Consider the following 27,145-nt stretch of genomic DNA (forward strand, 5'->3'; position numbering starts at 1 on the left):
TTACAACAGCTTTTAACAGCAAGATTTGCCACACGTAAGGTTCTTCTCTGTCTGAGCCTCACAAACCTTTGCCAATCCTCATGAGAGGAAAATTCTCTGAATAACAAACAAAACGATGTATTATAGTACATTTAGCATACATATGAGGTTTGAGAAAATAAAATGAAAAATGATGTACAAAAAGTATAACAAATTAATGTGTCAAGGGATTTCTTTTTTTATTAATGCTGAAAACTTAAAATTTAGTACCTGCAACATTTTTAAAAGTTTACATCGTCACAGTCAAAAATGACTTTTAGCAACGCTACAATTTTTTTCTTATTCCAGTGCCATGCATCATTGCTGATAACTTTCTGCTGAAAAGGGTGGAAAAAAATAACTACACCGCATATGATTCCTAACTCAGATATAAAAAAGAGAAAATAAACTTGTGGAAGAACAAAAGACTAGATGTGTGATAGATCATGTACTTGCCCAACATTCTGTTGACATATTGTTGGGTTACTTGAATAATAGCAAAACATTTCCCTTCACATCTGGTGTTTCAAACAAAAAGTACATCAAATGATTGCTATTGATTATAAAATATTTTGACAAGCACAGTAGATTTGAGGGAGAGTTTTTAGGTTTTATGAGAACATTGTTGGTATAGGTGACAGTTTAATCAAATATCTGTTGTTTTCGTCTCCAAAAATGCTCATTTAATATATAAATAAAAACACACTTTGCCATTGTGCATAGCATCAGCAAACTAGAGAATTTAGCTCTGCCAGTCATCAGTAAGGATATATTAGTCAGAAGAGGGCCGGCAATGTTCACCCAGTGGGAAAATTTAGCCAAGTGATTCAATAATAATGTAGCCCAAAACATATTTGGCAGGCAACAAACTTATTCTACAAGTCAAAAAACATTTACGGAAAAATGTGAAAGAAAGTGACTGCGCACACATAAGTGAATATAAACTGAAATATACTTATAAAACTGTATGAAAATGTCTTGGATACTTCCAGAGCAAACATGTATATTATACTGTAGCTCAGATTGCTGAAAAAAATAATGCTGGTTCTCATAGAAAGGTGTCAGAACACACAGTGCATCACAGTTTGCCAAGCTGCAGATCAGTCAGGGTTCCCATGCTGACCCCTGTCCACTGCCGAAAGTGCCTACGATGGGCATGTGAGCAAAGGAACTAGACTACGGCGCAATCAACGAAAGTGGCCTGGTCTGATGAATCATATTTTCTTTCACATTATGTGGATGGCTGGGTGCGTGGAGAACACGGGCACCAGGATGCATCCATGAAAGAAGGCAAGATGGTGGAGGCAGTATGATGGTTTGGGCAATCTTCTGCTGGAAAACCTTGGGTCCTGCCATTCATGTGAATGTTACTTTGACATGTACCACCTACCTAAGCATTGTTGCAGATCATGTACACCCTTTTTATGGACAAGGTATTGGCCTCTTTGAGCAGGATAATGCGCCCTGCCAAAAACGGCTCAGGAATGGTTTGAGAAATAAAACAAGTTCAAGCTGTTGACATGGCCTCTCAATCCAATCTAGCATCTGTGGGATGTGGTGGACAAACAAGTCCGATTCATGGAGGCCCCACCTTGCAACTTACAGGACTTAAAGGAGCTGCTGCTAATGTCTTGGTGCCAGATACCACAGCACACCTTCAGAGGTCTAGTGGGAAGAGTCTATGATAATGAAAACCAACATCATGAAACCATGACATATCACTTGTTAATTTAATGCTTTTTTTATACACCAAGGAACTTGACGTATTTACTGCAGAGGTTCCTGCTCCTACTTGGAACATATTGTCACTTTCCTGTAGCCTCATTTTGGTATATAGTGTTATTCATACTTTAAAGGTGATATTCTACCTACTGGTGAAATGTAATAATTTTGTAATTATATTCCTAGTACTGTTAAATGTAAAAAAAAATGTTTACAGGAATGATTATTTTAACCATGGGTATCTTTGTTTCAGTCATAATGCCAGGATATAATTGCCAGGAAGACTTAATTGAAATTTGATAAACCGGAAGACTCCTCAAATTTTCTGTATTGTTTCTATGTACTTAAACATTAAGAGTAACAACAGATCTGCACCGTTAACTAACCCTTTACAAAGTATTAATATTTTTGTGGACGTTTAGCAAGTCTACAATTGTGTTGGTTTTTAAAACAAATGAAGAAAAACTATATAAAGCAAGTTCGGGGCAAGTCAAGAAGATGAAAGAGTAGCAGTGCTTATCTATGAAATATACTGAAGAAAACATCAGCACTTCTGTTGTGTTTTTTAATGGACTAACTACATCTTGCACTGACATGTTCAACCTCTCCTTTTATCAGCTAAAAATACTACCTACTTCTTAAATAAATCTCCAAAGACCAGTGCATCCTGAACTACGGGAACAGTTTAAGATACAGTGATAATTTCCAAAACTGTATATTAGTATTTCTTTATGAGAAAGCAGATATGTCATTTATCTTGTAAGTGCAGTATGTAATACTCATTCGGTTTCCTGCACATTTGCAACTTTAAAGTATTTCAATGAGAATTCAGTAGCATAAAAGACCTATAGGGCTATTAACTTAAAGTGTAGGGAGTGCTGCCCTTAGGCGGAATGGAGCGGGACTCGTGCCCCGGGCTCCCTAGCACCACGACATTCTCTCCTTCACACACATGGTTTCTGTTTTGCTGAGTGAAGTGGACCTCTAAGACTATTTCATATTCTAGTGGTCTGTTTGAGTGGTCAGGTCTATATCTGTAAGGAAACAGCAAAACCTAATTTCAACTCGCTACCCCGAAAGATGACATATGACATTAATCTAGGTAAGGGTGTTGGCCACAGCTTTATTACATTCCCATACCATCGTTAACAAATAACAGTAACCAAAAACAACCCACCAGCTACTGCCTAGTAGACAGTTCTTACCATGATCACAAAAGCCCATTGCCACTTCCTAAGAAAGGCAACAAACCCTCAAAGCCTCACAAACCTTGGGAGCATATCTGACTGCTGTAGCAGATAGGTCAGGGCAAGCATGACACAGACATGTCATACTGTTACAGTTCTTGAATGCATTAAAACAAAATAAGAGAAATGTAAGCATTTTCAGCCCCTTAGTTAAAAAAAAAAAAAAAAAGCTACTGTTTTTAATAAAGATGTCTTCCCCTGAACTAGTTACCCATGTGGTTTGATATCCAGTACTCTATGTGTTCTTATGTCTTTATTATTATAAAGAATGGTTTCAGGGTATAATTTATTACAGACAGAATACTATAAAAGAATAGTTCATTTTCTGAAAGTGTTTATCGATTCAAATGCAAAATGATTCTCTGTCACTTTCAAGTTGGTATCAAGTATAATAATTATTAATAATACAATATTTATGTTTGGGATAAATTGTGCCTATATCATTGTTTTAATTAGATCAGTAAAAGCATCATAGTGCACATAAAGAACGCATATAAAAGTTCTTAATATGAAAGCCAAAGAGAGCCATGAACATAAAAGAAAAAAGAATATATAAGAATCTATAAGTGTATAAGGTTAGGTATGGTAAATAATGTGTTTCCCTGTTGCAGTTATTATACATTGAAACAATTAATCAGTGCAGAATTGGCTTATGTTTGATATGTCTTTTAAACATGCAATTTAAATTCAACTAAGGCGGGTGTGTAAAAAATCTAACACATAACAAAGATGGCACAGTATTCAATATAACTTAACGTACTCTGTTTCATGAATTCTAGTTTCAAATGCCGGTGTGTGTTTTTGTTCTAACATGCTTTCTATTTTTACAGGGGCTGATGTTATCAATTTTGATGGCAGTGCTGGGCTGACATATCGATTTAAGAACAAAAAGATGAAGACATTAAAAGATGTCATCTCACTCAAATTCAAAACTTCAGAGAGTGAAGGCGTGCTCTTTCATGGTGAAGGCCAGCAGGGGGACTATATCACCTTGGAGCTTAAGAAAGCAAAGCTGGTGCTACAGTTAAACCTAGGTAACAGAAAGAAAAAAAAAAACAGCAGAACACTATAAATGAGATATATATATATTGCTTAGGGGCCCCATAGCTGTTTTCATCCAAAACAACAATGTTTTTGGCTGTGTTAACATAATTGATGGTTCCTGTAAACCTATGGAGATATTCCATAAAAAAATGATCCCAAACTTGAACAGTTGTATAGATAGATAGATAGATAGACAGATATAACATAACGTATAAGCATGTATACGCTTTCATCAAGTCATCAGAAACAATATAGTGAAATCCATTTTAAGTCACTCATTTGTTCATCTGTGAACACATACCAAAAAAAAAGGAATTTATTATTTTCCCTATTGGATTTTTACTATATTTTTCCAGGTGACTTCATGAAAGCATTTACACGTTTATATGTTATATCTATCCATCTATACTACTGTTTAAGTTTGCTCCACATAGATTCACATTTAACTTGGAGTGACGTTTGTGAGTTAATTTCATTTATTTTCCTTTTTTCATTTGATCTATACAGATTTACACTATGTCTTTTTTCGTTTATTTGTTTTAGATATTTTTTTATTAGTACTATGGAAATATAATTGTAAGTTTATTTCTTTTTTAACACTGGATGTTTTTGCAGTGTTAGTTGTGTCATCTGGCGGAGGGTTATAATTTTGTTTATTATTTTATTTTATGATACTGTGGCTATTTATGCATTGTATTTATTCAATTTCTATATTGAGGCAGTAAGACAAAATGAACAGTCATCTTAGTTGGAAATAACTTTTGTAGGTTTGTGGATATTTTCACACTGATGAATAAATGTCATTTTTTATTTTGTTTTTATGTAGCTGGTCTCAAACATAACTGAATTAAATCAAAGGCAATTTTCGGTGATACATATCTATCACTTTCTAACAATATATTCATATTAAGGATGTCAAGTGATAATTTTAGACAAATTATCATTTTTTACACCACAGATATTTAATTTTATTTACACATACTGAAAAAGAAATACGATTTCTATGTAAAATGTTTAGCTTCAAAGAAGGCAATATTATATTCCTACTGTAAAGCTAGAGTACTTCTTGTGTCTACATGCCAATTAAAGACTATTTAACAAATAATCATCACGATAATAATAGTAACAATAAATAGATCATAATCTTTTGTTAATATCTTCTAAGTAAATCTTAAAAATGCCATAATAAAATCATGAAACAGTGTTATCAAAACAAAGCGGTGACAATATTATTCTAGCTATTGTAAATTTGTAAGGTGATAGGTCCACTCTAAACAGTAATTCTCCATATATACAAAATACACATATTTATATGTCTTGAGTTGATATTTTTAAAGCATGACTCCTTATTCACATAATGCAAGAATTGTCAAAATCATTGGTGCATATGGTTAATTAAGCAAAATTTCCATCACAATGCTAGTTGATGTTTTCCCTCAACAGATTCACTAATTCTAATTAAAAAATGTCAGCTTACGTGTTCACCAGTTGGAACTCACAAGTGTTTTTGGAGTTCAGTGTTGGGTCCCTCAGCAGCATGAACTTTATTGAATCTCGTAGATAAAAGATCTGGGGAGCTGCTGTGCTCAGCTAAAGTTATTAGCAACTTCCATACAATGAATGTGTTGCCTGGTCTTATTATAGCGGCATGAAAAACTTTGCCCACTGAAATCAGTGTGAATTTATCAGAAATGTACCTTGCAATTTGCTCATGGTAAAAGTAGCTATGATTGAATTTACCTGGATTGTAGCTACTTCTTCATCATAAGTAATTTATTCATTTCAATTTCAGGAAGCAACCAATATGGATCCATTTATGGTCACACCTCAGCAACCTCAGGAAGCCTTCTAGATGATCACCATTGGCATTCTGTCATAATTGAGCGCCATGGAAGGAATATTAACCTGACACTTGACAGACACATACAACATTTTAAAGCCAATGGAGACTTTGATTATTTAGACTTGGACTTTGAGGTAATACAACACACATAGCACATCTGTGTTATATATAAACATTTACTATAAAATAAGAAAATATATTTTATGTGTAATTTAAATTCCTTTAAACTTGTTTTTACTTCAATTGTGGAAGCAAATCTACTGCATTATTTTGTAAAAATGCTACATTAGTATTCCATTCGCAAAATATGGAAGAAAACAATGCGACATATTGTAGTTTAAACATATTGTTTTGAGATGCTGGATTGCCCTGCTGTACTTTTCTACAAATCTTAACAAGTCTGCAAATCGTGTTCCATATTTTCACATTCATTTTGATAACAAATATATGTAATGCTAAAGTGCGCAGAAATATTAAGGGAGCAACAATGCAAATCTATTGGCAGTAATTCATTGTGTACCAGAGAAGATACATGATGGAACAGAGATGATAAATTATCCAAATAAAATGTTATACAATATGTAGTTAAAGAAACAATTAGGACAACAAAACTATATGGTTTATTGGCTTCTGGATTGGATAATTGTGTAGTAAATATATGATAGGGAGTTAAAATTTAAGCATTAAGCACAACAAAACCAAAAAAGACCCTGAAATCTTCTTTTTTTCTTAAAAAAGCTGACTTTTGGAGGTATGCCTTTCTCCGGAAAACCAAGCTCAAGCAGTAGAAAGAATTTCAAGGGTTGCATGGAAAGTATCAACTACAATGGAAATAACATTACTGACCTTGCCAGGAGAAGGAAGATGGATCCTTACAATGTGGTAAGTACATCATGTTTACATTTGTAATAGAAATCAACTCTTTTATACAAAGAATAATGTAATATTTACGACAATTACAATAATAACACTTAAGTAAAAACCCTATTATTAGTATCTGAGAATGAAAATGTCCCATACCAAATGTCAACTGCAAATACATTTATCCATCACAATGTATTATTTGCCATTATAAACCGCCTCAGGGGAACTTGGGAACATTATGTAGTGGTGTGTTAAGTGTGCTATACACAATATTACCAAACAGTAGTTCATGCAATCCATCCCAAAACCACAAGACAGTTTTAAATATATCAATATTCATAAAACATTGTTGAATTAACTGAATACTTACCAATTTAGTTTTTCTTTAAGCTCGGGGGCTAGCTTCCAAAGCACACTGAATATTGTTAACACACCATATAGCTGATATCATATGGCCTCTGCCAATAACATTCTAGCAGAACTATTGCCATAAAGGAGATGAATGGTGCACAAAAATAGCACAAAAAAACAGATGTAGGAACAATAAATTATTTAGTAACGTGGTAGTTTAATAAAGAATTCAAGAGTTAATGTGTTATCAGGCATGACATGAGGGAACTGTACTATGAGCGATTTTACTGCTTTAAATTTAAATTCAGGGGTCAACACTCACAGAGTAATATAAAAAGTAATGTAATCTTTTAGAAACAGAGAGGTCCCTTCTTTAGTTTTTTTTTTTACTTAAGAAGAGACTATTCATGTCTCACAGTCTTTACTCTGATCTGTGGACATTTGTCCACAAAATATATTACATCATGCTTTGGACCCTAGGAAAGACTCCATAATCAACATACTTGTCTTATAACTGTTGGTGCCAGGAATTTGAATTCATAGTATGACTAGGAACTGCTCCATAATTAACATGGTTATCTCTTAATCATAGGATGGACTGTACATAACCTTTCTGTATAGCTTATCTTTCAGTGATGTGTTCACCAGTTGACATTCTATGATAAGGGACATGATAATAATGATACATTTCAGCATAGATCTTAAAGTGACTCAATATTTTTTTCAAAGCATTTATTTTGCTACCTGATTTGACTTTGGGCTAAATATTTTCTGAAAACTTCTACTGAAGATATAAAAAAAAAACAGAAGCTCACAGAAATGGTTTTGGAAGATTATTTATTGTAAAGTACAAGACGGGAATGTAGAGGAGAACGTACTTGTAATGATGTGTTTTAGTAATTTATAAAATAACCACATCATATTTTCTAAGGAAAAGTAACCAGACTCGGATAGTCATTAGCCAGCAGCGAGTAAATGTTTTGAAGCACTTTCTCTGATGGCAAAAACTCTACAATAAATAGGAAATTCTTCACCTAGAAAGAAGCAGCTTTGGACAATTTAGAATTAAAGTGGAACCACAAACTGTTCTGATTGTGATTTACTTCCTCTTATAACTGCAGGTAACAAGAATATCCCTTAATGGAATATGTTCATGTCAAAAAACATTTTATAGTACCTTCTTCACAGTGCTGGGCTAAAAAAAAGCCAATATATATATTCCCTTAAAGGGTAGCTTTGCAATGGTAGTCTGTCTGTATATGTAATATTTAAGGTGTTGAATGAATCAAAGCCTGTTTCCAAATTAAGTACAGCGTAACAATAAAAGATAAGGTATACATTTATAGCATTTATATTCTTCTAATGTACATTAATTAAAAACAATATAAACATTACCATTCAAAAGTTTGGGGTCACTTAGAAATGTCCTTGTTTTGAAAATCAAAGACACTCTTCAATACTCCTTATGATGTTGTTAAATTTCATATGGAGTGTTCTGTGTGGGTATTACCTGGTCTAAAAATGTATGTTTATCACCTTTCCAAAAATGGTCAAATATATTATTTTCTCAAAGTTTTTTTTGAGTTAAATAAACGGTGTCTTGTAAATTATTTAACATAAATACCGTAGTTCTTAAAAAAATAATTTATTTAAACTGTCACCACTCTGTTTCTTAGGTCAATATAAACTTCACTTGTGTGGAATCACGAGCAGTCTCTGTCTTTTTTAATGCCACAAGTTACTTGGAAGTACAAGGCCGTCATAATGAAGACCTCTTGTCAGTAAACTTTCAGTTTCGTACTTGGAATCCAAATGGACTTCTTCTCTTTAATACCTTTGCTGATGAAATCGGCAACGTAGAAATTGACTTGACAGAAGGAAAAATCAGCGTTCACATAAATATGACCAAGTCCAAGAAGAATCGCATCGATATTTCCTCAGGTAGGTTATAGTATATATTCTTCTACAGACACAGGCTTTTTACTTGAATACAATATAATAGTTATCTATTTTCTTGTGGAGATTACATAAATATGTCTCAGCCTATAGGTTTCCCTGGCTTATCAACAATTTACAAACCTTGGACAGTTAAGGCAAGAAGGAAGAAAATCAAATCTTAGTGTGGGATTGTCTCCTGGATGCAGTTCCTGGTGACATATTTAAAATCGGCCTACTTTATTCTCATCAGAGATTGATTGTAAATTCAATCAGTTGAATGCAGTTTTTCAATATTTAAAATTGCTAGATTAGGTTCTTATCTTATCTAGGTTGCTGTGTTATAGGACAATGTGCTTTGGCCATGCTGAGAAAAAACTGTTTATCTCCAGCATGATGAAATTCTGAATGACCTGTGAAATGTATTGGGAGTATTAAACACACTTTCGCATTAAATCATAATAAATAAATTGTGACCGAGAACAGGGTAAGAGAACACCAAATCTAAGATTTCTATTAACTTGTTACTTTTGTGGAAAAAATCAACGTGAAACAGCTGGTCCAAATTGAGAGAGAATTATTTATTCAAAAAGATTCCACTGAAGTGACATACAGAGTGCGTGCACTTTAATGTAAACTGGGCGCGCCACCATTAAGATAAAAACAGGGGTTTAGGTGTAGTTCTCTTTGTGCAAATGTGAGCAAAAAAGCATATATCTTGTTTTCAGCAAAAAACAAGTCTTATAATATACAGGCGAAATCTTAAAATTAAATAATTTCTTTAACATTTCTAATTGATAGATGATTAAAGATGATTTCTAAGATTTTAGATTTGAAATAAAACAGAAACACAATTTTTAGGTTGTACCAGGGGTGTACCTAGGTTATTTGGCAGCCGGATCGTGCATGTGGCATCCCCCCACACACAAAAAAATGAATGTTGGTGTTACTCACCTGTCCTCAGTTCCCACGTTGCCGCAACAGCCGCCGCGGAGGAGAGGGAGACCCCCCTCCAACGCACGATTACCTCCACAGCAGCCACCACGGAGGAGAGGGAGACCCCCCTCCAACGCACGGCCACCTCCGCAGCAGCCACCACGGAGGAGAGGGAGACCCCCCTCCAATGCACGGCCACCTCCGCAGCAGCCCCCACGGAGGAGAGGGAGACCCCCCACCGCACGGCCACCACGAGGGAGAGGGAGACCCCCCTCCACCGCAAGGCCGCTTCCGCTGCCTTCCTCTGAAGTGCCACGCAGGAGAGGCAGACCTCCTGGTACACGGCGACCTGCTGCTGCGCATGCGCGACCTCTAGTGGCGAACTCACATACTGGAGGAATTTATGAAGGGAGATTACGCCATCCACAAGATGGCCGCGAGTCACAGACACCGGAAGTGATGTCATGAGGGGCTGATGGGAGATTCAGACTTCCTCCGCGGTTCTCCATTTAAACCCCTCAGACCAGTTTCACCTTGCCTTCTGATGGTCGTCTATGCCTTGTGCTAGCACCCAGATAGCGTTTACCTGCCTGATTCCTGTGTTTGACCTCGGCTCGCCTGACTACGTTGTTTTCCTGTATCCTGACCTCGGCTTGTTCATCGTTTATCCTGATCTCCTGAATCCTGACTTCGGCTACGTTTATCGGCTATCCTGCTCTCCGGAATCCTGACCTCGGCTTGTCTGAACTTGTTCTGTCTTGGAGTCCTACCTGACTACGGTATCTCCTATTTACTTGTACGTGACAGTTGGCAAGAATATTTAAGTCACAATAAACTGTATGTCAACAGGAACAAAACAGATATGAGGATAACTCTCATCACTATACACTGAGCCAGACATTGATGTGGTAGGCCTTTGCCCGTAAACCAGCCTCCCTGTCCCATTTCTTCCCCTTTAGCAGGTTGCCTGTGACACATCTACCCCTTTAGCAGCCTGCCTGTGCCAACTGTGCCTGGAACACTCTGTTTTGTGCCAACAGGGGCAGCACCTGGGGCACCCCTGAGTGGCACCTTTAGGTATGCTACTGGGTTGTACTAACTAATGTGTGCATTAAAATATCCTCTTATATTTATATATAAATGACAACAGTCACAGGAATAACGATATTATTCTTTTCCATTGGTGGACATTATTTGGCAGTAAAAAAGTCAAGAGATTTTAAACAAAAACATCATAAACAATTCAAATATACTATATGCAATACATTCCCGGTAGGTCTAATAAATATGTTTAATAACGATAAATACCGGTTTGGAGAGAGGTGCACATTACATAGTTGATGCTGATTATATAGCAGTTAGCAAGAAACAAAGACATTTGGCCTAAAATGGATAGTTCTGGCTGACGTACAGATATTTCATAGCTCATTATGCAGATAAGAAAATTTGATATATGACACCATCTGGCACATTTACAGTTCAAAATTAAATTGTCGTTGGTGTTCCAAGCACAGTTGAGTATACATTAATAGAATTGTAAAGTTCTACTGGGCAGTATACCTCCTGACGGATGATGGTTCATAAAACAAAAAAATACAAACGTATCTCAGGAGAATATTTCCTATATTCTTTGTATTCTTTACTTTAAGGGGGAGAAAATCTATGCTTCACACATTTTCTCATTTGAATTAATTTCCAATGAAGGTGATGGCCAGTTGTGCCACCTCTGCCCCTGAGGTTCAAAAAAGTTTCTGGTGTAAAGCAGACGTGGAAATTTTGCAGCTACAGGTTCTGAAAAGATTCAGTTTTATGGGCCTTTGGCACTTTCTCATGAAAATTTCACATTGTCTGAAACTAAAATTGAATTCCTTTGCCTTGAGCATATTTGTCTCCCCTTAGTTAACATCTTGTTGTTAATCTTGCAGATCAAGGCTAGATTACGGTGTATGTGCTGTCAAGGGAGAGCTATTAGAAATTTGAAATATGGATATCTTATTGTCATGTAAATCTGTATAAGATAAATCTCACCTACTGTCACTAAGCAGTTTACAGCACTTGGGAATTCTTTGTGCCCATCATATTGTCATAACCAAATCAGTTCTCATATATATCAGCCTTTTAGTATGGAGAAATTATTAAAATAAATTTTTAATGATGTTGTCAAGAAGCTTGTTTTATTTAATCATAGGTAAATGTTGTTTATATGTTACTATGTTATTTTAGTGTAGCGGTTAACTTTCCAATTTAGTACCGGTCTAATTTTGCTTGTTAGTATAAACTTCACAGAATACCGTATTTGCTCGATTATAAGACGAGGTTTTTTTCAGAGCAAATGCTCTGAAAAATACCCCTCGTCTTCTAATCGGGGTCGTCTTCTAATCAGACCTCAAATAGAGTCTGATTAGGAGACTAAGATCCAGATCCCCCGCACCGCTGCAGGGGACCTGGATCCTCCTGTCTCACCCCCCCCCCCCATCATACACACACTTACCGGTGCTTCCTGCTGTATTGCCGGGGCAGCGGGTTGACGTCTACGCGATCCGCGTAGACAACGTCCGCTGCAGCCGGAAGGAGGTGTGGCTAGCAGCGGGGGTTGTCTGCGTCCGTCGCGCAAACCTTCCCCGACTGTCAGAGATCAGAGTTCCCCGCACCGGTGCGGGGAACTCTGATCTCTGACAGCCGGGGAAAGTATACGCGACGGACGCAGACAAACCCCCGCTGCCAATCCACCTCCTTCCGGCTGCAGCAGAAGGCGACGTCAACCCGCTGCCCCGGCTGGAAGCACCGGTAAGAGAGGGCTGAGAGGGGAGGGGAGGGGAGAGTGTGTGTGTGTGTGTTAGTTAAATGGGGGTATAGGGTGTGTGTGTGTGTGTGTGTGTGTGTGTTAAATGGGGGCATAGGGCATTTCTGGAGTGGCGTTAAGGGGGCATTTAATAGAGCACTCTGCCTCCTGAAATGCCGTATACACCTATATGCCACTCTGCCCCATAATATGCATTTTAACCCCCTAAATGCCAGAGTGGCATATAGGGGTATAAGGCATTTCTGGAGGCAGAGTGCTCTATACAATGCCTTTTAACTCCCTTAATGCCACTCTGCCTCCTGAAATGCCTTATACCTCCCTATATGCCACTCTGCCCCATAATATGCATTTTAACCCCCTAAATGCCAGAATGGGATATAGGGGTATAAGGCATTTCTGGAGGCAGAGTGGCATATAGGGGTATAAGGCATTTCTGGAGGCAGAGTGGCACATAGGGGGTCAAAATGCATACCATGGGGCACAGTGGCATATAGAGGGTTAAAAGGCATATCATGGGCCACAGTGCCATATTGGAGTGGCAAGCCTGGGGGCAGATGTGCGTAACTGGGGGACAGGTTGGAAAATACAAGAAATAAAAACAAAAAAAATATTTTTCTCAATCATAGCTTTTATTAAAAAAAATAGTTTACATGAATTAACATTTACTGGTAAAACTTTTTTCCTTTAGGGTCGTCTTATATTCAGGCTTTTTCTTTTTTTCCTAAGTTAATATTCAGATTTTGGGGGGTCGTCTTATAATCAGGGTCGTCTTATAATCGAGCAAATACGGTAACTCTGAACATAAATTCATAAAGATTATTATAGAAAATGATGCCCTCTTAAAGTGGGCCCTCAATATACACATTGAGTTGAGGAGCCGCATGATTATAGGTAGGCAGTGTCTACACAGGGGCGGGCTGGGCCGGGGGGGCAGGGGGGCAATTGCCCCCCAGGCCGCCCGAAATATAATCTAAACGACCGCTGGGTGCTGATGCCGCCGGCCGGCGCTACTTTAATACTTTTTCTTCAAAATTTAATATGGCAAGCCGGATCGGCTATTAAATAAAAAAAAATTGTATTAAAGCAGCGCCGGCCGGCGCCATCAGCACCCAGCGGCCGTATGCAATGGCCGCCAAGTGATGGGAGCAGCGTGAGGGGTGAAAGCCCCACCCCCTCGCACTCACCTTTCACCCCTCACGCTGCTCCCATCACTATGCGGCCATCAGATTGTTGGAAATCGAATCTAAACGGCCGCTGCGTGCTGATGCTGCTGGCCGGAGCTACTTTAATACTTTATTTATTTTTAATATGGCAAGCCGATCCGGCATATTAAATAAATTAAAAAAAAAGGATTAAAGTAGCTCCGGCCGGTGGCATCAGCACCCAGCGGCCGTTTAGATAAGTTTTCCAGCAGTCTGATGGCCGCATACTGATGGGAGCAGCGTGAGGGGTGAAAGGTGAGTGCGAGGGGGCGGAGCCACTTCACTTGACTTGCCCCCCAGGCCTTAGGCTGCCAGCCCTCCCCTGTGTCTACACATTGTGTTAGGTTAGGGACAGGATGAGATCTAAAGGGGGTGTGAATATGTATGGTTAGGGTTTATAAGGTGGGACACGAAGTTGGGGCCTTCCTTTACATTTCGCCAAAACAACACAGAGAAGATTTGAATTAGGTAGCAGGGAATCCATCAGGCAGAACCAAGGCAAAAGGACATTGAGACAATCCATACATGGGTCAATGGTAGAAAAAGCAGGCATCCTCACAGTACACAGTCTAGTGGAGGTTCAGCAAACGGTACGACCTGAGGAACTGAGAAAGGAGTAGCTCAAAACCAAGCTGAAACTAGCAAAGAACCAAACAACAAGAAGAAGGTGGATGTATTGTCGTAGAAACAAAGAGTACACCATGCTGCAGAGGTAGACATTATCATAATCGACACAGGCGAGGAAGAGAAACCACACAGTTCACATGGCAGAGAGCCGCGAGGCAAGTCACAGGGGATCCAGGGCCGGAGGAGAGCCAGGAAGATTCGGCAGAACCCTCTGAAAGGTAGGTGACTTAAGGAACTCCCTTCACGGCAGCCATTTCAGGCGGTTCTTATAGCCCAAACCCCTAGAGGACAACACCAAATCCTCCATTTGACATAGAAAATTAACCAGTTTCAACCAAGCGGAGAGCAGGGGAGAGACAGGCTGCTTCCAAAACCTAGGGATGGTTTCCCTAGCAGCATTAAGGAGCTGAATGGTCAGGGAGAGTTTGTAGGACCCCAGGCTCGACTGCGTGTGATGGAGGATAGCACCCTCAGGGGTGAGGTGGAAATCAGGGTCCGCAATCTCCCGGATCACTGCCTCAACAGCTAGCCAAAGAGGGCTGACCAGGGGACAGTCCCACCAAATGTGGAGATAAGAGCCAATACCAGAACCACACCTCCAACAGTGTGGCGGGACGTGGGGCAAAAAATGATGGAGTTCAGCTGGTACCCGATGCCACCTAGTGAGCAATTTTTAGGATAATTCCTGAAGTTTGGAGGAGATAGCCCCCTTGTGGGTGAGAATGGCAATCTTGTCCCAGTCAGCATCGTCCAGCGAAAGACTCAGGTCCCTCTCCCAAAGGCCGAAAAAATAAGGTTTAGTCTGGGAGCATTGTATGAGATAAAGATTGTACATGGTAGATAAAAGATGGGCATGGCGACCTGCATCAGCACATATAATCTCCAAAGGGGTGTGAGGGGTTGCAGGGTCATAGGCCGGGGAAAATGTCATGAGAAAATGCTTGATTTGGTATTTCTGTATCGCACTTTTCTCTATGGTTGTACAGTTGTCTCTTATGTTGATAGAACAGATTGTGACAGTGATGTCATCAGAGCTGTGATATAATGTACTTATATTGCTTCCTAGCATATAAAACCTAAAAGATCATCAATAAAACCCTTTAGATGACTTACCGAAAAAGGTCATGGACATCCACTGAAAAATATCTGCAGATATAAACATTTGTAATTTCTAAATAGACACCAACTCAGAGGCTCTAAGTCAGTTTATATAAATTTAAAGCAATCTTTGGAAATGACTTAGTAACAAGACTACAAAGTTGTTTACTTCGACATTGTCCAATTTACAGCTACAAGAACGTGAATACCTATTTGAGCCTAACTTTTATCTGCATGCATTAGTTTAAAAAAAAGTCGATATATACGTTGGGTTGGAAAATAAAAATAATTTTGGTGGTAAAAACTTTTCCTGTATTCTAAGGTCTCTCAATATCATTTTTTATTACACTGAACTGTAGTTAATCTGCCTCACATAATTTAAATTAACCATGGATATTTCTGGACCTGCTAATTGAAATCATAATGGTTTTAAAGCACAAAATAAAACATGTACGTGATAAAAACAGGAGCAAACTAGATTATTCTGAAATGAGAAAGAGAAAGTTTAAAGTTCCACAGTAAAATAAATGTTGTGTCTAATACTGCATCATCATTTGTTTTTACAGATGCTATTGTAATGATACAGAGCTCTGATTAAATTACAAGCTTTTCAGCTTCTGATCTGAATAAGTTTGGCTCTGTTCTGTAATGAGTTTTCTAAATTGCATTATTTCTCTTAAGAGAAGACAGTGCTGCTTTATATTATGTGTTGGCCAAGTTGCTCTGAAAATAAGAAATTATTTTGTTTAGGTAAGGACTGCTTTCGGTATGGTAAGATACTACATTACTATCTGATTGTACAAGAGAACATAGTATTTTATTTCACTGGGTTTCATCCGTATGTCTGCCATTATCTTTGGGTGTTCTAACATGACAAAACTCATACAGAACAATTAAACATACAATAACTGACCAAAACCAGTTACTTAATAGATGAGGGTAATTTATAACAGTATACCTTCTTTTGCTTTCTTAAAAACCAAGGGAAAAGAAGACTCATCCAGTGCCAGATGTAGACCCTCCATGGTCCCTTGGCACATGCAACATGACAATTAAGAGTTCCAAATAAAACAAAAAGTCTGAGAGGGAATCCAGTTAAGGATTGATTTGGGGAAATATTTAGGCATTCAGTGATATTCAAATGCCACATTTAGGTACAAGGTGTTAAGAGTGGGGGGAATAGCACTCTTATGTTTCTAAATTCCACCGGTTGTGATGTAATACATTTCAGCTTTACATACATTATGCTTAATGGAAACTATCATAGTTTAACAAAATGAACAATTGTTGTTTAGTAAAGTGCAGTGCATGTACTGTATATAGAAATATATGAAAGGACTTGGCTTAGGAGCTGAACATGTGATCAGCTGGAACAGAAGGTGGAGGTATCTTTAAGGGACAGTATTTAGCAACTGTCCAGCTGTACCTATTTAGAAAACAGTAGGTGTGCAAGATTGGTCAGGCCATACAGCTGCTTGCATCAGTAAAACAGAAGGAAGCAGTGTCTCCAGTGCAATGTGGTTTATCATGCAGACACTTCTTCCTAAAGTGTACCAGAAGGTAAGAAGCATCTATATATCACAAACACCAATTAAAGGAAGCTAATCACATATTTTCCAATATGTTTCATATTTTAATATAATGCCATAATTTAGGTCAATTGACCTATTAATTGTCTCTTGTATTAAATATTTCTATATGTAGATAAACTGAAAAAGGTTAGGGAAAGCTTTTGTGGCTCTTGTCAAAAGTCTAAAAAACATTTTTACACATTTTTACATAAATTCACATATTTTAAAAATAATAAGTTAATACTTTTAGGCATACATTTTGGTGTTTTTTTTAGATTATTTCACACTTTCATTGCTTAATGTAATTTGAGTATTAGTTGCATATGTAAAATATATAAGGAGTACATATATGTATAAATATATATGTATTCTATATACACATAGGTATGTACACACAGACTTAGATCAAATAAAAATAATATATACTACTAACATTAACCATTTGAGTACCAGATGGGAATTCATTAAGCAATTCCATTTTGATCCTTTACATCACATAAACATCCATTATCACCTATTGTTTGTAGCAGTAGTAGATGTGGTAGCCTTAGCCATGGGGTTGGAAATCGTGATTCAAGATTAGGGCTGATGTACCATGGTCTTTACAACCACCTTGGACTGAGCACCTAGTGTTGGCATATTTGTGGTAAGGGAACATAGTTTGCATAAAACTTACATCAAAAGCAGTGATGCCTGTCCTACAGTGCTGTGTAACATGATAGGAGTATTTCATCCAGTAAATGATAATAAAAAATGAATGTAGTGAAGTAGTTCCAGATGAAGACTGTCTGAATTCATTTAGAGTATATAAATCAGAGTTTTTACCAAAATGCAAATTGTAGAAAATAATGCAAAGTCTGTGGCAGAAAGAAGAGAATCAGGCAAGAATGTCCAATGATTAGCGGAATATCAAAAGTTTCTAAGATCCAGAATATTATAATGCTGAATTGTCAGACGAATAAAAAGACTATGCACCACGGTAATAATTTATCAAAGCAAACCAGAGGACCCAGTATAGATCATTCTATCTAAAAAAGAGACCTTTGAAACCTTGAACGTTTTTGTGATTCTGCAAGGGTCACTTGAACTAGAGACTCGTAGTAATTAGTTACTACAGTTGCCAAAACGAACCAAATAAAATAATTATATATTGTAAGCTGGCATATAATTGTTTGCTTATCTCCTGCATAAATTAACACAATTTGCTAACTCCCCCTCGCTTAGACAGGATTTGTATTTTAGGGTATGTGCTCTTCCGAAGGCTTTATGACACCTAGAATTTAAATTTAGCCTTGCTCTTGTTCACACATTTGCATCTTCAATTAAATGAATCTGGAGAAATATCTAAATGATTTTTTACTAAAGTAAATGTTTTGAATTTACTCAGATCTCCCTGGAGCACATTATATTCTTATAAAAAGTGACAAAAATATGACTGTTGTTATCATTGTTAGATTTATATAGCGCCTTCATATTCTGCAGCACTGCACAATGAGTAAACAGGTCCTAATGAATAATGCATGACATAACCATCTGGATGAAGAAGGAATGAAGGAATCATGTTTAAACAAGCTTACAGTCTAGAAGACCAAGTGGATGAACAAAACGACTATGAACGTTAACTGATATCATTTGTCTGCTGGTCGATCACAGCCATACATCAAATAATTTTTTGTATGATTTTTTTTGCGGTGTATGCAGGTCACAGTATCTGTTATTCTATTGATTTATGACATTATTTTCACCTTTGGAAATGCAAGCCGAAGCCAGACTTATTAAGAATGGACATATCTCTTCCTGACACAGAATTATAGAAATTAATGGGCAACTGAAGAGACTAGCCAAAGGTCAAGCTAATGAAGGCATATCTTATGTAAAGGTTGCATGAGACCAGTAAAGTTGAAGGTGATATATTACCCCATCTGGCTTTGTGCCACAAAGACAGTACGCCTTGTATTTTATTAAATGTGAATAGTTAAAACTAACAATTCAATTTGCCAGCTCGATTCCAGACTATCATGTTTTGTGACATGTTATGGAAAGAACGATGAACAACTCATTCCGCAACAGAAAAACAAGCTATTTTGACATTTAACAGCATGGATGGAACTATCAACTCCAGATACCTGACATCTGCTGTAGATTGATTCACATGCCACTATACTGATTTGCAAGACCAACCTTTTAACAGAATATGTTACTGGAAAGACGCATTGTTGGCACTACTCACCTACTACAGCGGGCATATTAACCATGTCTTTTTAAAAAGTGGTATCTGAGATGTTAATATGCAAACAGGACACTCTTTTAATATGATTACCCTTAGCGATATTATGTTATATCACAGTACTTAATCTCTTAAAGACCATCAACATCAGGTACAGCAAGCTGTGGAGGCTGTGCCTCCTCATCACAGATCTCCGTAATGTAACGGGCCAGCTCGAGAGATGACAGATCTCCTTTGTGCCTAGCCCATTGAGCAGCACACCAAGGAGCTGTATGGCCCCAACTGGGGTTCTGCTCCCAGTTTTGTGTCAAAGGGGCTGCCACTCCCTGAACCTGCCACACTAGGCCGACAGAACATGCCGCTGGGTGTTATACCATCTAGCATGCTCTCATTCCATCTCTATGATGACTCAACCCTTCACTAAGGTTTTTATAAGTTCTATAAAACGTGTCTAACATTTTAGTGAGAAACAAGCAATTCTCTTAGCAGCATAGATCTAAAAAGGTAGTATTTCTAGCCTCCAACAAATGGATTACTGTTAATTATACTGACTATAGCTGACTTGTTTGTCCCTCAGCCTACATACAACTCCCATCAACTTCAGACAGACTGTTGGACGAGAATGTTGTATTCCCAAAAACTTGATTGTCTCACCAAATGCCATCCTGTGCAATCTATTCAAAATTAATGAGTTTGAGTATAGAATGTTAAAAGTGAAATCATGTCTATGTTATGTATTGTCCCAAAGTGACAGCAAGTAGTGCCTACATCTAATGGTACAGATCAAATCACATTAGCAAACCTGTCGTATACATTGATTTGTTGCTTTCCAAATAAAATGCTGTGCATTTGCCACTATACTTTGTAGCAGACAGCAATATATCTTCTCTGGCTCTAAAGAATTTTATAGATTCTTTTTAGGGTAGTACAGGATTTTGAATTGTGAATTCAATAGCCTAAAGCTCAAGTACGTCATGAGATGTGCTATACAACCTAATTCCGATGTAGTGTGCACTATTCCAATGTGCATTGATTCATTGTCTACCCTGTACTTGTTTATTTTAATTGTTATATTTTCTTTATATTCTGATGCATGAATAGATGACTTTTGGCAAGTATGAACCTACTCCTATATTGCTTAGATGCAGTCTTGCAGAACATCATTGAGTTCCCAGCATTTAGAGAAGAAGGATTAGGCTGCAACAGTATCTGGAAACTGTGTATGCTGTCAGAATTCCCAATAAATGAGATATTTACATAGGGAATGGTTCATGGCTGTTTTCAGGTTGATGGTAGGCCATGCCTGATCTCGGTGACTATGATTTGAAAGTTGTCAAAAAAAGTTTGAAACAATATTAAACCTGCTGAGTGCCAAGGAGAATGAACAAGTGCTTTCAGAAATAAGGGATTCACAAACTACAGATGTATTACACACCGTTCATTCAATTCCATAATCATTTCTCATATGTTTATAGGTAACAGAACTCATTTTATGGTTACAGGAGTTACTGCAACGTCTAGTTTTTACAAATGTTGCACTCCATAATGTGTCATAAAATCGCAGGTTTTTTACATTTCTAATGGCTGGTCTCCACATGCCAAATGTTTCAATGGCTCTCAACATGACATAAAACTGTTGTTTTTTATTATAATGGGAACTGTTAAACAATTGAATTATTTTAGGAAGTGTTTCACAGTCTAAGCAATCAGTTGCTAGGCTATCTTCAACATATGTTTTCCATAACCTGCAGTGTTACAGTATAAACTGGGTATAAACTGTATGGCTATATCTTATGTTATGATTCATAGAACATTCTGGTGAGATTGACGTAAGTAACCCATTTGAGGGAAGTATATTATACTACCTGGCTAGGCAGTATTCTGTGTAAGATATGTTAGAAGTACTCTGGTAAAGTAAAATAATTATGGTAATTCAAACCAAACTGTCATCATCCATATTGTAGAAAATATTTCATCTTGTTTCATACAAATGAAAGGGATGCTCCAACCATCTTTTGAACTTTTACATTTTTGTGATGTCCCTCTTGCCAATGTCCTCCCCCCTACCCCAGCTATTTGCCATGCAGGAGATATCTATGGACAAACAAATTATTTCAGTGGGAGTGATTTCCTGACACTGATTGGCTGCTTCAAACAGCCAATCAGTGTTGCAAAACATTGCACCACGGAGGAGGCAATGTACTGGAGCTGCAGCTTCTCATAAAGGTTATTTATGTATTTGTTTGTTTACATTATTTGGTAGGTTTATTTGATGAATATATAAGTACTTACAACGTAGTAGTCAATGAAATCTTGACCATCTCCATTAGAGAGAACTACTGTTTTACAGAATAAAATTAGAGAATATGAAATCTCTCAGGCGAATCTTGAAGAGTTTGCTTTAGTCTGTTGCTTTAAAGGCAGTTGATTGTTACACTTGGCATGGGCTTTGTACAGATAGGAAGAAAAAAGCTTGATGTTTTGTTGCACCTACATCTAGTCACTGTCAAGTACAGCTCTAGGGTTTTTGGGCCCTGAGTCAAAAAAGATTAATTGAGGCCCTATATGTAGCACACGTAATGAAAATAATTATTGTGCAAAATTTGAAAAATTTATGTTTATGATCACAAATGTATTTTTTAAGGAAAGTATAGAGATATCACCTTATGTGGCATGTGTGTGTGTCTCTCCTTTCACCCTTAAGGGTCCAATAAACAGCTGCTTAATCTGTGTATATGATAGCGCCATAGTCATGGTTACTATGCATTTAAACTACCCAAATACTTAACAGTAATGTGAAAATGTACACTTAAAATGTATTTTCTCATTTACTATAAACGCCAAAGATGGAGATGGAATGTTTTCGTGATTAGCTGTCAAGGAGGTACCTTTGGGGTTTTTTTTATTAACAGTGAATAGGGGTTTGTTTTAGCAGCAGAATCAAGTGAGTCATGTTCCAGTGAAAATAACCCCAGCGAGTAAATATGTGTTTACTGGCAGTGACAAGGCTGTCATCCTTTACTGTGTATGGCTGCAGATTGCATGTGTTAAAACTTTCCCTGCGCTGTATTGTAGACTTTATGCATAACAGAAATAGAAAATGATTTCCCCTGATAAATATGTATGTTTCTAGATGATAAATATGTAGGCGTAGATTCATCTTCATATGAGTCTAATGATAAAGATTCCACTAATTAGTAATTTTTTTTTAACATTCTAGGAACATAAAAAACAGAATTTATTGACAGATGCGAAACAGTTGGTCCATCCAGTCTGCCAGTTGTCCAAAAAAGCATGAAATTTAATATTGATTTTATTTCTTCTTTACTTATGTTCTTAACTTCAGGACAGGAATAAAGGGACACTCCACCATCATATGCAATTTAATGCTTGATAGCCGAGTGATGCCTTTAAATTTTTGCATTGCCCCTTTTACATTCTTACCTGTTGTAATAACACTATGCATCCTGCAGGTACTCTTTACATAAAATATAATAATGTAAAAATAATAGGTTTTGTATAGGTGATCAAAAATTAAAATTAGATCTTTCTGATCATTTTCCACATTTTTATATCCCATGTCTTACCTCTATAGCGTGAAAGAGTTAATCAATCTTAATCAATGCTCTCCAGCCACTGCACTTTACTGAACTTTACAGTAGTTCCCATCAATCCCTAATAGGATGGCTTGCAAAAACGAGATTAAAGAATATGGGGGAAATATGCCATATTCTTTCTCCCAGACTAATCTCACTCTTCTGCTTTATGGGAGCTCCTGCCCATTCTTGACAGATTGGCATTCTGTTTACTGCGGAAAATATAAGGGAAAAGATAAGGGAAAAAGAGTAAGGGACAACATGTTTCTGACAGACAGGCAGATAAGATCACTAGTCCCGGAGAAGATATGCAACATAAAAGATAACCTCAGAATGTTTCATAAAAATGTGTTTACATACAGTTCTCTTATTACTTTTATTAATCTACCATTTATGAAAAAGTATGGGAAGTACATTTATTAGTTGACAAATAACACACATTTTATGGAAGGTCACTTAAAACCTGCCTACAAATGATCTGAAGTCAAAGAGAAAAGCATCTCCCTTCAGTTGATGTAATAGAAGTAACTGGGCTATGATCGGAGCCTTTTGAACAAGCCTTACGCCTCATTATAAATGGCTGTTAATAAATTGAAAAGCATTGTGCTGTGCCACAGCTTTATAAGAACCGCACAATGTAATAAGGGAGATTTGAGAACCTAATCCATTACAATAGCAGAATACGGCAATATTTGCTAGCTTTTTTTTTTTTTTTTTTAGAGAAAAAGCAGAGCCAGGCTTATAACAAATCATTGCTTGTTTTTTCTTTTATTAAGCCATTTGTCTATAGTCAGCCTCTGCTTGGCTTCATGATACATTTACAAATTCATGCCTTCGTGCTGCAGGATGGCAACATGTTATTGCAATAAAACAAGGATTAGTTATTAATTAGAGGTTAATTAGGTATATTATAAATTATACAAGCACAGGTGAGCAATTCTAAGTCTGCACTGTAGGATGCGTCAACTTGCGTCAAGTCGCAATGTATGGGAAGAACACAGTTAAGGAAGCATCAGGCAGGATAGTATTATGCAAACCTATGAAACCATTATGTGCCACAGTAAATCATTACAATTATAAACAGTAGCTGTATATAAATATTGATGATAATCACACATGGGAACTCTATAAATGAGGTGACCTGAGACTCTTGAAATATCAATCCTTTAATATTCCATCTCAAGGACTCTATTGTAGTGATTTATTAATGGTGGCAATCCAATGATCCTAAATAGCAGTAGCCTACAGGGCTGAAATTGAGATGACTAACAAGCCCTGACACTTTAAGACCAGTGGCCACCAAATTACATATGTGCAGTCGCCAACTGGATACATGTGGTCACACATTGTGTTTTTATTAGACTTGCGCATTCGTATTCGGAAGAACATGAAAGGGAACACGAATGTTGTTTTTTCGTTTGTCAAACCAACAAACTAATGTGGCCGAGGATAAATGTACACAAAGACGAAGACGCACAACATGAAGAATCTTTGTGTTCATATATATATATATATACTAGGCTAGCCTATTAGTTAGGACAAAATTCCTAAATATCTCCTCGCTCCCTGGTCCCTTCCCCCCATGCAAGTCACTGCCCCCAGCCTATCTTAAGTCTACCGATGCATAGCAGGGCTTAATATGGGAATCCATCCCTGCCACCCTAACCCCCAAAAAACTAATAGCTGGAGAAAAATAAATCCCTAACACTTTTTATGAATAAAGGGCAGCGTTGGATCACTTATATAAATCGCCAGAAGCGAACCTATGCATCAAACAAATGTATAACAATGTATAATGTTAGCAGCAGCATTGACATAACTGCATTCACACCAAAGAATGAATGGGAAAGGGCAGCTGCTCTTCATTGGTTGATGCTAGACAAGCCCACTGCCGGCAACCAATAGAGTGGCTTTTCAGGACCTTTAAATCCTAGTGCCAAAGCTGGGCTTTCCGCTTAGTGATTTCCCGCCCTGATGAATCCAAGGTGCATCCCGGCGAAACGAGTGTCGGGTTAGAGTGTTAGGGATTTATTTTTCCCACGCTATTAGCTTAGCTAGATTAGCTAAGAGATATTTAGGGATTTTGTCTTAACTACTAGGCTAGCCTAGTATATATACAAACACAAAGAAATGAATATTCTTCGTGTTGTGTACATTTATCCGCCGCCATATTTGTTTGTTCGTTATTCGGTGTAAGATCAACAAAGTGTAAGATCTTTTAACACTGTGAATCTACTATGTGTTTAATTGTAGATGTGTTTTTATTATGATTTCTTTGTACCAAATTAAAAAGGGAGTTGGTAAAATTAATTCTGAAATATAATGGGGAAACTGGCATTAACTGGTTTGAATACCTAAATATATATCAGCAAAATCTACTTTTTTTTTTTTATTTCGACAAAGCTTAGTAAAATGCATTTTTGTCCTTACACGAATAGATTGGCATGTAAAGAAATATCTGTAGGTCAGATTTTTTCTATTTCTGTCAGCGGTCTTATCAAGGGTGAATTACTACCTACTTTGATTACAATTTTACTCTGAATTAAAATATTTCAGAAATAAAACCAAAGTGAAAAAGAACAGAAAAAATACTGTATATTACAAGACAATTTCTTGCATATTGATGCGTTTTTCTTCCAGTATAAATCTATCATCTAAGATGGTATCTTCTATAAGGGTTTAATGGCAATTATGAGGTTGTCCAGATATTCATCCAAAATAAGATAAAGCATAATTTTAACTATATATATATATATATATATATAATTCTATCCAGAACTTTTACATTGGAAATATGTAGACTTTAATGCTATTTGATACAGATAGTGTAATCCACAAAATATTGTCGGCAGTGATATGTGTATATGTTACTATAACTCTTGTGTAGAATCCTTTTCCATCACTTTCATAAATCCTCCTGCAGCAGTAAAACATGTATTGTTCACTGCAGTGAAATTTCAAATGTGATTTGTGACACAGCTGGCACCTGTAGGACACTTAACAGTAAATCTTGGCCAACAGTGAAGGTTAAACAGCCAATACCTATAGTTATGGTTCATGTAAAACAGGCACAAGTGAAGCTTAGAGTCTTTATTGAGATAGAACTTAACTATAGTTGGGTAAAAGATGCATTATTTGAGTGTATTGTTAAAAGAAGTACTTTTAGGGAGAATTTTTGCTATTGGTTATTAGTTGTTTATTTTATTAATTTTACATGTCATTAAAATTTGAAATATGATGTATTTATCATATATATGTAGTGTTTTGATGAAACATTTTACACTACTGTGGATTTGTTTATTACAAAATAAAGGTGAGGAAGCATGTATACCTACTTCAATTATTACTGGCTGAGATTTTTTCTTAAACATTTCAAAGCCTATCATATCATTATTATAAGGAATTTCCTATCTTGTCACAAGATCACTGCTTAGATGTCAAAACAAATGAAGGAAATTTTAAAGGAGTACTGTGAACTAACTGCTGGCTGGCTTTGAAAACATTTAACCTAAATAGGGTGGTCAATGCTTACAACAGTAAGACGGTGGACAAAGAAAAGTTGCTTGGTTAATTGCCCAGACATTTTGTAATTGGTTCCAAGGTTGTGACATGTTAGTGGGCATGGTCATATAAATCCAGGAGTGTTGTTCAACCTTTTGTACTTGGATTCTACCAGTGAGACATATGGGCCTTTGGTCAGACATGCCTAACTTACTCATACACAGTGAATGAGACTAACAAATGTTCTGCCTTTCAATGAATCTAATGTGCATCTAACTCTCTCGTGCCATTATAGCGTAAAGATCGGTATATCAAACTTGACTCACCCACAAGGTCAATCCAGAACCAAAACAAGTATCCAACAACCTGGGCCACCAGCAATAATCTTAGCGCCTGGGACCCCCTACCCATACAGTAACATACACACCCACACTAACATACACACACTAATATACTTAACCACATATACTAGCATACACACACATACCTAACATCCTTACTTACACACACACACATATGCATACTAACACACACACTAACATATTTATTTACACTTATAC

General features: G+C 37.0%; 1 protein-coding gene across 1 annotated transcript in view; it reads left to right on the plus strand.

Annotated features, from left to right (window-relative positions):
* The window catches only part of LOC149286607 (contactin-associated protein-like 2), a 494,134-nt gene that overhangs the window by 140,661 nt on the left and 326,328 nt on the right, over nucleotides 1-27,145 (plus strand). The window contains exons 5-8 of the mRNA XM_089493838.1: nucleotides 3,818-4,021; nucleotides 5,824-6,008; nucleotides 6,613-6,756; nucleotides 8,766-9,030. Of these exons, the coding sequence (XP_089349964.1) occupies nucleotides 3,818-4,021; nucleotides 5,824-6,008; nucleotides 6,613-6,756; nucleotides 8,766-9,030 (798 nt within the window). The remainder of the gene's footprint in view (nucleotides 1-3,817; nucleotides 4,022-5,823; nucleotides 6,009-6,612; nucleotides 6,757-8,765; nucleotides 9,031-27,145) is intronic.

Source organism: Sceloporus occidentalis, unplaced genomic scaffold (genome assembly GCF_023333645.1).
Source record: "Sceloporus occidentalis isolate IW3139 unplaced genomic scaffold, rSceOcc1.0.p SCAF_67, whole genome shotgun sequence".
Classification (NCBI taxonomy): Eukaryota; Metazoa; Chordata; class Lepidosauria; order Squamata; family Phrynosomatidae; genus Sceloporus; species Sceloporus occidentalis.